Raw genomic sequence first — 14,717 nt, 5'->3', positions numbered from 1 at the left:
GTAAAATATAAATAATATTTTACATCATATACGTGTAGATATGCAATATATATATATATATATATATATATATATATATATATATATATATAAACAATATATATCTTGGCTCCTCTTGAATAAGAAAGTTTTGCGACAATAATTTAATATATGTATATTATTAAGGGTTAGGATCCTAAAATTTTCTGATTAACATCTGAGTTAAAGACTTCCATTCGTTTGTAACGAATTAATATCTAAATAGTCGTCGCATCTCGATTTATTCATTATGCATCGCTATATATCCGCGCATGCCATTCGCACGCAAACAAGCATGGTTGCGCACGCATGTATACATACATACGTTTCATTTGCCGCAATTTTCAACAAAATACGCTTTCTCTCATTGAGAGGCCTTTGGTTCGGTCGTAGATCATGCGCATATCTAAAAAAAAACAGTAAAAACAAAGTACGATTACACAATTCAACAAAAAAAAACTTTTTTTTGAACACCAAAACGAGACTAGTTATTTCTCGTAGTATTTTTGGATGTTGAATTTGAATCTGATTGTAGAATTGTCCTATCACGTCACAATTTTGAGAAATTTGCAATTAAAAAAGGATTAATTTTACAAAAAAGAACTACTTTCATATATTTTGTCATATTATAACGACGCGAAATGCTACGTGCTGGAAAAGTGTTCTTGCAATTAAAATTTAGTATGTTGTTATGATTTTCAATCTTCAAAAGGAATTTTTTATGTCCGTTATGGTTAACAAGTTATTTATTGTTAAACATGGGGTCTATTTTGGAAAAGCTGTGAATTCAATACATGAAAATAGCCATTTTTTCAACTTTAATTGTAAATCTCAAAATTGTGTCATATAGTAATTCTACAACCAGATTTGATTTCAGCGTCTAAAAAACTACGGGAAATGACTAATTTTCTTTTGTTGAACTGTGTTATCAAGTATAAACTATCAAGCATAATATATTTCTCTTTTTATTATCTTCTCGCGAAACAGTCATGCATACTCGTTATCTCTTACTTTATATTTGTTGAAACGATCATGGTGCACACACCGAAATGCTGATTCGTAAGATAAGTACGAGTAACGACAGGTGGTATGCTCATGACTTTAATCAAAGTGTGTAAAGGCATAAGAAGTTTGCACTTCGATTTTAACGTATTTTTGCTTCTATGATAATAATTCTTCTAGCCGTCGCAAAAAACAGTTATTTGTACTTTAATACATATTTTGTCAAAATAAAAACTGATGTAAAGTTAATGAGAATTAAACGTACTGCAAAATTAAACTTTATTTAGCTTAAGTATTTAGTAGTGCACATTACTTTAACTTCAAGTAAGGCTTGAAACTCTCCCTCTCTGTCTTTTTCTCGATTTAAAAAAAAGAGAGCTTTAAACCGCAGTTAAAGTATTGTTGGCCGTAATCGAGCCTTAGATAAGCAAAAGACTGATTTATCGTCCATTTTGCTTATAAGATTTAAACATTAAAATATTTATATCTCCAAATTTTTAATGCTTTTGGGATATTAAAATACTTTAAAATATTTTTATTAATTATATAATTTTCATTAATTCAAAATAAGTGAAAGAATACATGAGAAAAGTTTTTTCAGATATGAATTTTTGTTTTGTACGCTATTACTTTCAAATATATTATTCAATTGCCACAATGCTATCGACTATGATAATTTTATTTAATACATTATCAACATATACCATAAGACATAGATGTTAACTAATTCGACCAGAATAACATACTACACTCATGGAACATTATGATTCAAAATATGCATCCTCAAACCGAACTCTCTGGAATCATACTTATATATTATGCTAAATTATTTATTTATATATATATATTGTTGTAAATTTGTTGAACTTAACGCGTTCTATATATCGCTTATTTGCTATACTAACAATATAAGTAAAAAATTATATACTTTTTGCAATAAATTATTTACAGCTTTTTTCATTATTTATTGTGTACTCACATTGCGGTCTTACGAGAATTTATTAAAAAATGTTACCTTTGAAAAAAATGTTTCTTGAAAAAAAAGAACGAAAACATGAAGAAAAAAGAAAGAATATGTTTTAAAAGAACATTTCTTTATTCAAGATTAAAAACTCTATTTAATAAAAAGACGAAGGCACAACAATTATCCATGGATTTACATAAAAAAGAAATCCCTCCATCATGGTTTTTATTGCCCTACATCCCTTCAATTTCTAATATAAATCTAAGGGTGATATCAAAAATTTTAACATGGAACTTTTGATAATTTAAATAAACTCAGTTATTTTAATCAAAATACACACAGAGACATTCTCCCTAAAGAATATAATAAAAAGTATATAAAATAGAGTGCAAAGATTACAATGCATCTTATGTAGGGCAAACAGGCAAACTACTAAAAATAAAAATCCAAGGACACCGTCGCTACATTAATAGCACCACAGATATTAAATCGATATTAAACAGATATTAAATATAATTACAGATATATCGATATAAAAACAGATTAAAATCTGAATTTGACTGGAAGAATGTCGAGGTATTAGAATGTTTTTTAGAAAGAAGATTGCTATCTGAGATATGCTCCACATTCAGATTCAAACTAATAGTCTTAATATAGATACAGATAGATACAGATTATTTATATCACACATATCTTTTAATTTTAAATAATATACGAAAATGATTATGTTTATTCTTGAAAGCTTAATATGTTTGCGGAATATTTATGTTTTTTAGTTTTTCGTTCTTTGTTTATATAATTATCACTGACATATGTTATTTTTTATTTTAACATTCAATCTCTTTATATACTCTTATATATTATGTTCGACTAAATTTCGCTGAAGATGATTCTGAAACCGCGTCGAAATGCATGAATCTACGAATGGAATCTCCGAATCTCATGCATAAGAAAGAACAAACATTAAAATTGTTTGTACAATATCACGCTCCAATTACTGCGTTTACTCTCGTTTGCCTTGAATTTATTGATTATCAAAATTGTATTTAAAAATTAATATAACGTTTTAATGATTCAAAATATTAAAACTTATTTTTTAGAAAATTTTGATTTTCGAGTTATGCTATTATAACAAATAAGCGATATAATATTCTATACCGTCGCGTCTTATAATATTGAAAATTAAACATAATGTGTCTTGTGGAACAAGCACCGCGCGCCGGCCAAGTTAACCTTTTCGATACGGCTTTATTTTTCGTCACTAAGTATATCTGTACGGACAGTCGAATCTCGAGTACACTGTCACTGTATGGGACAACTATGATACGAACGTCACTTCATCGAAGAAGGAATATAACAATTAAATTTTACTGTGTAATGTAAAGTATTGGTGGAAAGGAATAATACTTTAACATGTTTTATAGAGTGCGATCCACTTAGCGTTACAAATGCTTCGAAGCATTTGTAGCATCAAATGGACCTTAGCCATAGTAATAACACTTAAAATGTTGAGCTAAAATCGTAATTAGTGCACGGCGAGCGTTCAACGCTAGACGACTATAATCGTCATTAGTACATAGCGGGCGTTCAACGTTAGACAACTATAGTCGTCGTTAGTATCGAAAGGGTTAAACTCTTCTCTCAGATAACATCTACCAAGCCTACTTTGAACATAAGGTAACATTTTATTTTTACAAACAATTTTATCTGTGTGAAGATCATTGGAGACGAGAATACGATCAAATTTCTGTTCTACTCTCTTCTGTTCTCTCCTTATCACATATCGCTCATTACATTTTCGTTTCGCAATACTTAGCCTGTTTTGTATATAGGCTTACGACATGCCTCTCTGCTAGTTCTTCCATACCTTTCTGATGAAAGTTTCACGCTTCTCTGAGAATCACGCCAGTCACGCCTCTTCCTTAAAAACACAAGATATCACCCTCCACCATTTGGTCCTACATCTCCAAGACTTGTATGTCTTGGATTTTTGCGGTCTCATTCTTACGATTTCTGTTACACTTTTGGATTAAAAAAATCAAAGAGCGTGGATATAGCTGTCCAGAAGAGCCTTATGGCGATGTAAGCCAGTATGAGTTTCAGTACTTGATGACTCCAGTATAATCTATGATAAAAGTTGTTTCTTATCTGTTTGTTTTTGTAACTAAATAATGAAATTAGATATACATATAGTTATAGTAATGTAATGTTTTAATTCACAGTTTTAAAATATAATATTTTAAATTTTAAGTACATTTTATAAAAAGAATAAAGAACAATAGAATAAAAACATATCAGAGTACAGCTTGGAAAATATGCTGATTTTGCTTCTATTTTTTTTTTTAATAAACTAAAAGAAATTTGAAATATAAAATATGACAAAATAGCAAAGAAAAGGTAGAAGACAAGAAGTTAAAATGAAAATTTTCAGTTTGTTATGAAAACATAGGATTAGAAAAGACTATAAAGATGTTTCCCAAAGATTATTGAAAACTTCGTACCTTTGCCATTTGACGCGTGCTTGCGGCAAGGTATCTAGGGGATCCTTAATGAGATACACCCTTATTCCGCGAATATAAGTTTCGAAGTAAACATTCCAATCGACATCTCGTATATCGAAATAGAACTTTTTACGATCTTTGAATGTGAGCTTCTCCATCAGCGCGTGTAATCGATCATTGGTAAATTTCCATTCTTGCGTGGCGAAATAGTTCAGCACATCCATAAATTTGTGTATCTTCTTATAAACCTTAAGTAACCTTTAACACACAATCTGTGTTAAATAGTGATCTGCATGAATAGCGCCGGGATAAAGGTATGACGAGCAAGGCACTTGCCTCATGTAAAAATTTTGAAGGGGCGTAAAAATGGCAATATAATTTCTTACATATTTTAATTCATTAAATCTGGTATGAAAACGCATTCACATAAAAAATTTACTTAATTCCTTCATTTAAAATTTATTCGCTTATAAGAATGTCACAGCTGTGTTCTTATTGAAGATTACTGGACTATCAATACGCAAGTCTTGCATGTATCATGGTTATTCTGCTATTAAGTCATGAGGGTAGTAAACAACGTCTATCGTTGATGATCACTAATGCTAATGTCAATTATGATGTCTCAGGCAGGAGTGCGCATAATCCCCGCATGTTGTAATTATTTTTTTTATGCACAAGACTTTAAACTTGAACTGTTTTGTAATAAACAGTGCTTAGTTTCCTAATAAAAATATAACGACGTTACTAAGCACTACGCGTTAGTTATTATCGCAATATCATTCCAGCTCTGCGCATAAATATGAAATCATTAAAACAAAAAAGTTGAAAGCAACTCGCTCTATTGTGATCATCTTTAATCGCTAAAAATTGTTCTAAATTGTTTAATTGTACATTATTGAATTTAAAAATATTCTATAAAATATCTAATTTTTATATAATTTTTTTTTGTCCTTACCTTGGTTGTCTTCCTATGCAGACAGTTGCGGTATCAACTAATAAAGCTGGAAGTAGGTGCCAAAAATATACGAAAAAAAGATGGATTATTCTATGCTTATTATTTCTGAAACTGTAGTACCAAACCGCCCTTGTTGAGGGAATTTCGAGACCATATTTTGATGACATGTTTTTTAGCTCATCATAAGTTATCGGGTTGTCCGTAGACACATAATTATAAATTGGGACGTCACTACGCGATTTATTGTTTATTCTGAAAAATGATGCAACGTTATATATTCCTATTTATACACGAAGAGAATTTTTTTTTAGAATTTATCCTGAAAATATGACAGTCGTGGGACAACATTTCGAAGAATTTTAATGTAAATCTTTCTCATTCATTAATAAAACTACAATAAAGTATAAAATAAGTTTGATTAATTTTACTAAAGTGCATGGTAAAAATCTTTAAAATATTTTATTGTACCACAACTTGTATCATATCTCCAGGGTAAATTTAAAAAAAACAAATTCTTGTCGTGTAGTGCTGCTAAATCTGTCAAATTTTGTAGCTATTATACAACGTTATAAATAAGACTTTATTGACCTGTGAAATATTGACGTGAATTATAAATCGTCTGTGAACGCTTCAAATAATAAATTTAGATGTCAAATTGAAGTTTCTCGTATTGATAATGTTAAGTGCCAAGTATCCCAAAAAAAGTATATTGTAATATTTTATATATATATATATGTATATTTATAATTTATTTTATATATATAAAATGTTATGATATACTTTTTTTTAAATACACACGACACTTGACTTCATCAATAAAGCCTTTAGACGATATATATGTATATATATATTATATATATACACACACACACATACACATTGGCCAACAAAATTAACGCAACATCTGTTTTACTCTGCAAAAATAGATAAATTTCAAAATACAATAACGCTTCAATATTGAGACAAAAGGATTATTTTTGCTTCAACGTTGAATAACTCGATGAAAAAAAATCGTATGCTTCGTAAAAAAGCAAATTATAAAGATAAAGATTCGCTCTTTCGAATGATTTAACTCGCATTTGTGTACAATTTTCAATCTACTCCGTGGAATTCCGCAAATTTCGTAAAAAATTTTGAGATTTGATATATCTTTATTTATGTTTGTGTAACTTCATAAAATCTCTATGAGACTGTTTTTTAAAGTGGCGATCTGAAAAGTAGAGGTTTCAACCTGTAAAATGCTTTTTTAAACATCCCAATACGACGATTTTTGAAGTTATTGTATCTTGAAATTTGCCTATTTTTGCTGAGTGAAACAGGTATTGCGTTAATTTTGTTGGCCAGAGTGTGTGTGTGTGTGTGTGTGTGTGTGTGTGTGTGTATTTATTGTCATTCTGACGTCAAACTGCACGTGATGCAAGAAAAGATTAAAAAATGCACACCTTTGATTATTCGCTACGTCCCATGCACATGCAATTAAAGCATTGACTGCTAAATCGGCAGGTACCACATTTGCGTGTACCGAGCCATCACAATGGATCGATCGCAGCAATCCAGTTCCAGCACCGGCAGCAACTCCTGTTGGACCGTATAAATTGTCGATCCAACCCCGTATCGGTTCGTAATATGTTGAGATCACTGAAAATAAAATATCAAATCACCTGTACAGTTTAGACAATATTAGGCAATTTTCAGTTAAATTTATTGTTGCCGATATAATTTTGTATTATTATAATATAAATTATCAATACTATTATATAATTATCTCTCTATTATTATAACAATGTAGTATTTTGAAAATGGTTCTTTTTCCAAAAAAGATTTCTTAATAATTTCTTACCAAGAGCTCTTATATATTTTGATTTATATATTAATTTATACATGCTAAAATATAATATTAATATAATGATTTAATATATTTTATCTAATTTTGAATATTATTATGAATAAAAATAATAAACAATTATGATATGAATTTGGATCGATAAGAATAAATCTAATTAAATAAGAGAATTCCTATATTCGATCAAAACGGATGTTAGTGTTGTAAAATTTGAATATACTTTTGTGTGAATTTGTATGCATACTTAATTCTGCAAACCGCGCACCGAAATTTTTTTCGATTGAAATGTAATCATAAATGATAAAAATATTGCTCTAATCCGAATTCGAATCCTGGTATCTTTACCATTTAGTCTCGGTAGTCCTAGTAGCTAAGGTAATATTTTTTGCAATAAATTATTCGCAGATTTATGATTCTCATTAATATTTAGATTATTAATGTTCTTGTAAAGATGCTTATTAGCATCATAAATTATTTATCAGTTTAATAAGTAATATGCTATATGCGTTAGTTCTGTTTATAAGTTGCGTTTCAAGAAGAACTTTGCAAAAAAAACTTTCAGCGTGCGATTTGCAGAATCAGATATATATATATATATCTAAATAAATTTATTCATAACTAAGAAAATTTAAATATTAAGATCTGCTTAGACTAATAGGATTTCTCTTGTAATTAAAAATAATAAATTATGTATATGTATATACCAATAGCAGGACGAAAAATGCCGATCGGCAGATCACCAGCTTGCTTCTTGATCACATTCTCAGCAACTGCTTTCGTAAAAGTATAGGTATTAGGCCATTTTCCTAATAATCTGCAAAGGTTAGAATATGAAATTTTCTCTCCGTGTGCACTAAAAGAATTCAATCGAAAATATTTCACTTACTGCGGAGTGATATCTTCAGCCATTTTATCTTCAACGCATTCAATCAACGCAATTAATTTATCGGAATCCATTGGCGGATCATAAAACTTTTCCTCGATTACATTTTGTGGACAATTTGCATATGCAGTTGATACGTGTATAAAAGACTGGAAAATTGCATTAAATGGTATCGTTTACACAATAGGTGATAATTTATCATAAATGCATGCGATATGTCGAGAAAACAACCAATAATAATTTCTAACTTTGATCTGGTGAACAATTCTGATAATACTTTATAGTATTTAAAAAAATATGATTGGAAACGAGACCATTTATATTAAAACTTGAAATACGAAGCGCCTTATCGGTCCGATTGTTAAGATGTTAAGTGAACTACTGTATAATATACACTCATCTAAATTGAATTAATTTTCAGAAATAAATTGTGAACCGATAAGATTATCGGATTCACACAATCAATCTGAAACAAATAATCCCTCCAATTAATTCAATTTAAATGAGTGTATATTATATAGTAGTTCAACATCTTAACACTCGGATCGGTAAGGCGCTTCTTATTTCAAGGTTTAAAAAAATGTTAAATATTTTTAATTTATGAAGATTTTTGAAAAAATATCTTACATTTCTTCAGATTTTGAATTTTTTCTTCGAGAGTTATGAAAAGAGAATTGTAAGAAATCTTAAAATATTATATATTTAAAAATTATATGTATAGAATTCACACATACACGCGCGCATACACATGACAATTATTCCAATTTGTATAATAAAATCTGAGATATTATTTAAAAAGTAATAAACTTTACACAAATTATACATTCTGAAAAATTTCGAATTGTATAGAAATTCCGAAAAATTATATGAGAATTATAAGAAAAGTTTTTATCAGAGCGTTATTTTTGAATTAGAATTAAATGGAAATATTGTTTTAAAGTAAGTCGGTCAATTGGACGAATAATAAAATATTTCATTATAATTCTTTTCTTATATTTCTTTTCTTGAATATCTGGACCTTATGATACCTTCAAGTTCGTGATCTCCTTGCAGAGATTTACAACGTCTCTTGTACTTCTGACGTTAATGGGCACTGCTAATTTCAATTTCTCGTCGAATCTAACCGTAGCTGCGACATGGAAAACAATCGAAACTTCCCGAATAAGAGTGGCTCGATCTTGCGCAGATATTCCGAGATTTGGTTGACTGCAATCTCCCGCTATAGCAACGATCTGATGTCGGAACTTGGGCTGTTCGTCTCTAAGTTTTGAAAATACCTGCGTAAATTGAAGTAATAGTCAATCCATCAATTAAATTTATAAAGTCATTATTTTATTAATATCGATTCAATAAGATAATAAAAAAGTTAATTATTGAAAGAAATAATCTTTTAGTTTCGAAGATAAATAAAACGCTGATGACGTGCAAAGTATTTGGTGTCCATTAATGACGCACATATTATACGTGGAAATTTGTTACGAGATGTAGATAATAAAAATGTTTGATTTATTTTCTCAAATTGTGATATTTTAACATTACGGATTTGAATGATAAAAATTATCTATTTATCAAGGCAAAATTTAGACGATTCAAAATATAACTATTAAAAAATTTATCAAATACGATAAGGATAGGGTTCGCTTGTTTCTAAAGTAATAATTCGAAGACTCACCGCGTCATCAAAGATCTCTTCGGTACGTTGGTGTACGTCCTTGCCTTTCTTCGGACGTACCAGTAAGTAAATCGATGTCACTCCAGGACACGTTCTGAGGAGCTTTTCGATGAGTAGCTTACCCATGAAACCGGTGCCGCCGGTGATGAAAATACTTTGGCCATAATAAAATTCTTGTATCGGCGATAGCTTCTCATTGACCGGTGAATTCTCTGTTGGCGAGTCTGGTATGCAATCCGACTCAACGATGGTTACCTCCTGGCCATCGATTCGATCCAAGAGCACTTCTACCATCTCTTCTACGGGTTTGTACCTGTAAGAAAGAAGCGTTTGTTTCTATCGATTTAATTCACTTAATGTCCAATAAGTATTCGCAGTTTGGCGCGTTACGAATCAATGCGTCGAATTTAAAGATGATCTTCCTTTTTCGTGAGTTGTCTTGATTAGCCGATTTGCGTTTGCGTCGATCGCGTCGCGTCTCACCTCGCTCATTATCATCTGTACGTGGACAAGGCGAATTCGCGATTGTCAACATCGTTCACGTTGACAGATGGATACGTGCACCATGGTGAAAATTATTAGTGAGAGATTGTGTTATTTCTGTTTATAAAAAACTTTATCACAATTGTATATACTGTTTATGAAGAATTTTACTGATGGTTGCATTGTTTGAAAGCACGTTGCAAAAACCTGGCAAACTTTCGCTGATTAAATATTTTACAAACTCTTAGAAAATTATAATAAAAATGTTCGAGAAAATTATAATGGAAATATCGTTAAATGCTACTGAAACGTTCCATAAGAAATGCCTCAAAATATTAATTGAAAATTTGATTTCGGCGTACACATCAAAACAGTCTCACATTTTCTAAACATTGTGTTCATAAGTAGGAATCGTAATTGATAAATGGATGCCGCACAAAGTTGAAGGAAAAATTTCGTCTTTTCAAAAAAATGTCAAATTATCAAGAAATCAATTTTAAGTTATTTTGATCCAATTTTATATTTCTAGGATATCAAAATAACTCAAGAGTTTTCAAAATTTTTGAAAAATATGAAATTTTTTTTATACGAATATAACTTTTTGCGCTCATTATAAATTAATTGATCGTCGATTTAATAATAATGTTGACTTAGCATCTTAAAAACCTGTAATATGCAATAAATATCACTTCAGCCGGAACTTTTCGAATTCTGTGCGGACGTCTTTCAAATTTGACTACTGAGGCACATGATGATATTATTCGCAATAACAAGTATACATACCTGATAAAAAGTTTTTTTAGCTCTATAAAGCTAGCAGGACCAAATCAGCAGAATCAAATCGGACTTATTGAAATTTTTGTACTTATTTTGTACTAAATTGTATCATTATTAAAAATTTACTGATAGTATTATGTGCTATTTAAAAAAAAAATCATGTCGGTGCTAACTTTAATATTAAGCTGGCAGGTCCAGTTCAAAATAAAGAAAAAAGAAAAAAAGAAAAATAATATCAAAAATCAATACAGTTGAATTTGTATTATGCTGTACTGCCAAATACAATTCTATGACATGAGACATGTATGATACGGGCAGTAGGAGTCAAGCGCAGAAGACGTCGCGCAAATAATATGTCAATTATTAAACCCAAAAAGAGTGAAAGAAAAAGAAAAAAGAAAAATGAACGAAAAAAAGGAAATAATAGAAATATCGAAATAGAGAAATATGAAAATATAATTTATCAAAAATCTTAAGATTAAATATCCCGAAAATAAGGACGCTCACCCTGATCACAAATCACAAACTCTATCACAAACATTACTATGAATTATTCAAAAACCGGTTCTCGACATTTTTTGGCCAGTTAGACATAGTGTCAGACATAGTGGGTCACTTTTAGTTTTAGTATTATTGAAGCTTACAAATGAAAAATTTTTGCATTGGAACGTTAATCAATTCCATGAAAATAAAAGTTGGAAACTAATCAAAAATCACATCAGAAAGTCTCATTACTGCTGACTGAGTCAGTGTCGTTCGCAGTATTTAATTCTGGCATTTAAATTCTCGAGGTAGGGGAGCTCACCATGACAGGATAATTTTTATTCACAGTTTATGTATGTTAGTTTGTGTTGTCTCTGAGGAGGTCTCAAAAGTGAGTCGAAACATGTAAGTTTTAGTGAATAAAGAAGTTTCACACTTCATAGATATATTATTTGCGCGACGTCTTCTGCGCTTGACTCCTACTGCCCGTATCCTTTCCAGTTCTTTGAAATTCTATTGACCTTCGTAAGTTTCATAAATTTATAAAAAACGTCGCTCATGCGAATATTTAAATAATTATATCATCGAAACTATTAGTTATACAGAAAAATACAAAAAAATTTTCTGAGATTCAAAGTTCGATTCTAAAGATTTTCAATTGTTTTATGAATGGGTTATTTTTAATTTATCATTTTGATATATTTTAAATAAATCATTCTCCATTTGTTCACAATTTTTATCAACATTTTTCATCATTAACTCATCAATTCAATGTAAAAATATCATATTATTTCAATTATTCATACTACAATATTTCAATTATGAAGTAATCCTGAAAATTTCAAAATGTAACTCGAATTTTTTAATTATACAGTCTATTTGAGTTCCATTTTGAAATTTTCAGGATTACTTCATAATTGAAAGGATAATATAATGAAATTTTTACAAAATTTTTGAATTGGTGAATTAATGAAAAATGTTCATAAAAATTGTAAACAAATGGAGAATGATTTATTTATATGATAATGATAAATCAAAATTAACCCATCTATAGAACAATTTAAGAGCTTTAGAATCGGACTTTTAATCTCAGAAATATTGCATTTTTTTTTTGTACGACTAATGCTTTCGCCGATATATAATTTTTTAAATGTTCACATAAGCGACGTTTTTTATAAATATATGCAACTTACAAGCATCAATAATTTCATAAAAAAGATGTCACATTTTTTTCACGAAGTACGTATCTCATATTTTTATCTGTAAAATACATATGTTAGCAAATTTAAAAAAAAATAAAATGACGATGTTTCATTCCGGTGCCCGGTTTGATGTTCTTGATTTGACGTGGAATGCCTCATAGATTATAAGTATTATATATACTAATAAAGTCATTTAAGGAGAAAACATGTAAAATATTAACTTACTTTCAATAGTACAAATTAGTACAAATTCAGTTGTGTTAATTTTTGCTTTTGTGTTGTTTTTTTAATATGATCCAGCCAGCTTAAATATTAAATTAGCAGCGCCACTGTTTTCTTGGAAATGACACTTAACATAGAATTGTGTTTGGCAATACAGAATAATATAAATTCAATTGTATTGATTTCTGATATTATTTTTCTTTTTTTTCTTCTATTTTAAATTGGTCCTGCCAGCTTAATATTAAAGCTAGCACCGACATGATTTTTTTTTTTTTTTTTTCGAAATAACATACGGTACTATCGGTAAATTATCAATAATGATACAATTTAGTACAAAATAAGTACCAAAAACTCCAATAAGTTCAATTTAATTCTGCTGATTTGATCCTGCTAGCTTTATGGGGCTAGTTTTTTTTTTAGGCGACGTGCGATAAATAATATCAATTGAGGGATTCGAATTCGGATTCGAAATTTCAGCTGAAGTGATGTTTTCTGGAATAAGTTGTATTTACAAGTTTTTTAAATGCTGGTAGTATTATTATTAAATCGATGAGATATTAATTTAATTGTGAGATTATTATTTTATTTTATAATTATATATATATAATTATATAATTATATATAAATATGTTTTCAAGTATGATAAATCGAATCGACACTCAATCTATAGAACTACATAATTGTATTTGTGTAGTATGCACATATGAATATTACTAATGTATGTATACTGTGAGCATCAAGACCAGCATTCATAGTCCTTCTTCTTATTTCAAAATCGCTTAATATTTTAGGACGTTAATACAGTTTTGTAACTGATTTATGACAAAGTTTGTATCAGATCTACGAGTTGAAGATTACGATTAATAGTTGTCCGGTTCTATTTTAGCCAACCACGATAAACTCGCTGCATCGTGAATAAAATAGGACCGGATAAGCGTCAATCGTAATCATCAATCCGCAGTCTGATACAGACATTCGCTTTGACCAGAAATGGCTTTCTTCTCTGATATTTGTGTTTAAACACTTCACGGTCTATAAATAGTTTGAACGGTGGAATGTTTTCAAATTTATTATAAACTTTAAAAAATGTATTACTTGAACAATAAATTATTAGAAAAAGTACGAGGTATCTCTTTCTTAATTTTATAATTGCATATTTAACTTCGAAAACCTTTCGGAATAGGACACACGTTTATATATAAATGTTTATTTAAAATGATCAATACCATTATCTCTCAGAACACTGACTGTTTACGTAACATTGACGTTACGCGTAAAGCAAAACTGGAAACTATTTTGCAATTAAAAACTCTCTAAAATCAAGTTTTATGATAATCAAATAATTTTTTAAAATTCTGTCCATATTGAATCTATCACTTCGAATTTTTTATTTTGTCAATATCTTTATTGATCTTTTCTCTTGAGACAATCTGTACAAAGTGAATGTATAAAATATTCGTACACACACATAGAGAAGAATTTATAAAAAAAAGTCTTATTTATATATAATTCATAAAAAAAGCGTTAATTAACAATTTTATATAATGAGTACATTCTGTCCTAATATAAACTAAAGAGCTTTGCGAAATGGTATTTATAACCTTAAAAGTTAAATTTCTCGAATGCAAGAGATCTGATGGGTTGCATTCCCGGGCGATGTAATATTTTTCGCAATAAATTGTTTTCATATGTTTATTAGTATTATAAGAGAA

General features: G+C 29.3%; 1 protein-coding gene across 2 annotated transcripts in view; it reads right to left on the bottom strand.

The window, feature by feature from the left end:
• Nucleotides 1-3,117: 3,117 nt before the first annotated feature.
• LOC108753638 (putative fatty acyl-CoA reductase CG5065) overlaps nt 3,118-14,717 on the bottom strand; it is a 39,732-nt gene continuing 28,132 nt past the window's right edge. Inside the window, exons 1-8 of one of the 2 annotated variants that reach the window (XM_018495411.1) lie at nt 9,839-10,132; nt 9,195-9,443; nt 8,170-8,315; nt 7,988-8,097; nt 6,883-7,078; nt 5,441-5,692; nt 4,486-4,743; nt 3,118-4,109 (exon numbers count right to left, since the gene is read on the bottom strand). In XM_018495411.1, coding sequence (XP_018350913.1) covers nt 4,001-4,109; nt 4,486-4,743; nt 5,441-5,692; nt 6,883-7,078; nt 7,988-8,097; nt 8,170-8,315; nt 9,195-9,443; nt 9,839-10,132 — 1,614 coding nt within the window. In that variant the 3' untranslated portion in view covers nt 3,118-4,000. Of the gene's footprint in view, nt 4,110-4,485; nt 4,744-5,440; nt 5,693-6,882; nt 7,079-7,987; nt 8,098-8,169; nt 8,316-9,194; nt 9,444-9,838; nt 10,152-14,717 lie in introns of those variants that run through there. The other variant, XM_018495410.1, reaches the window with a different exon arrangement.

Source organism: Trachymyrmex septentrionalis, unplaced genomic scaffold (assembly GCF_001594115.1).
Source record: "Trachymyrmex septentrionalis isolate Tsep2-gDNA-1 unplaced genomic scaffold, Tsep1.0 scaffold7, whole genome shotgun sequence".
Lineage (NCBI taxonomy): Eukaryota > Metazoa > Arthropoda > Insecta > Hymenoptera > Formicidae > Trachymyrmex > Trachymyrmex septentrionalis.
This window is presented reverse-complemented; position numbering and strand designations above follow the sequence as displayed.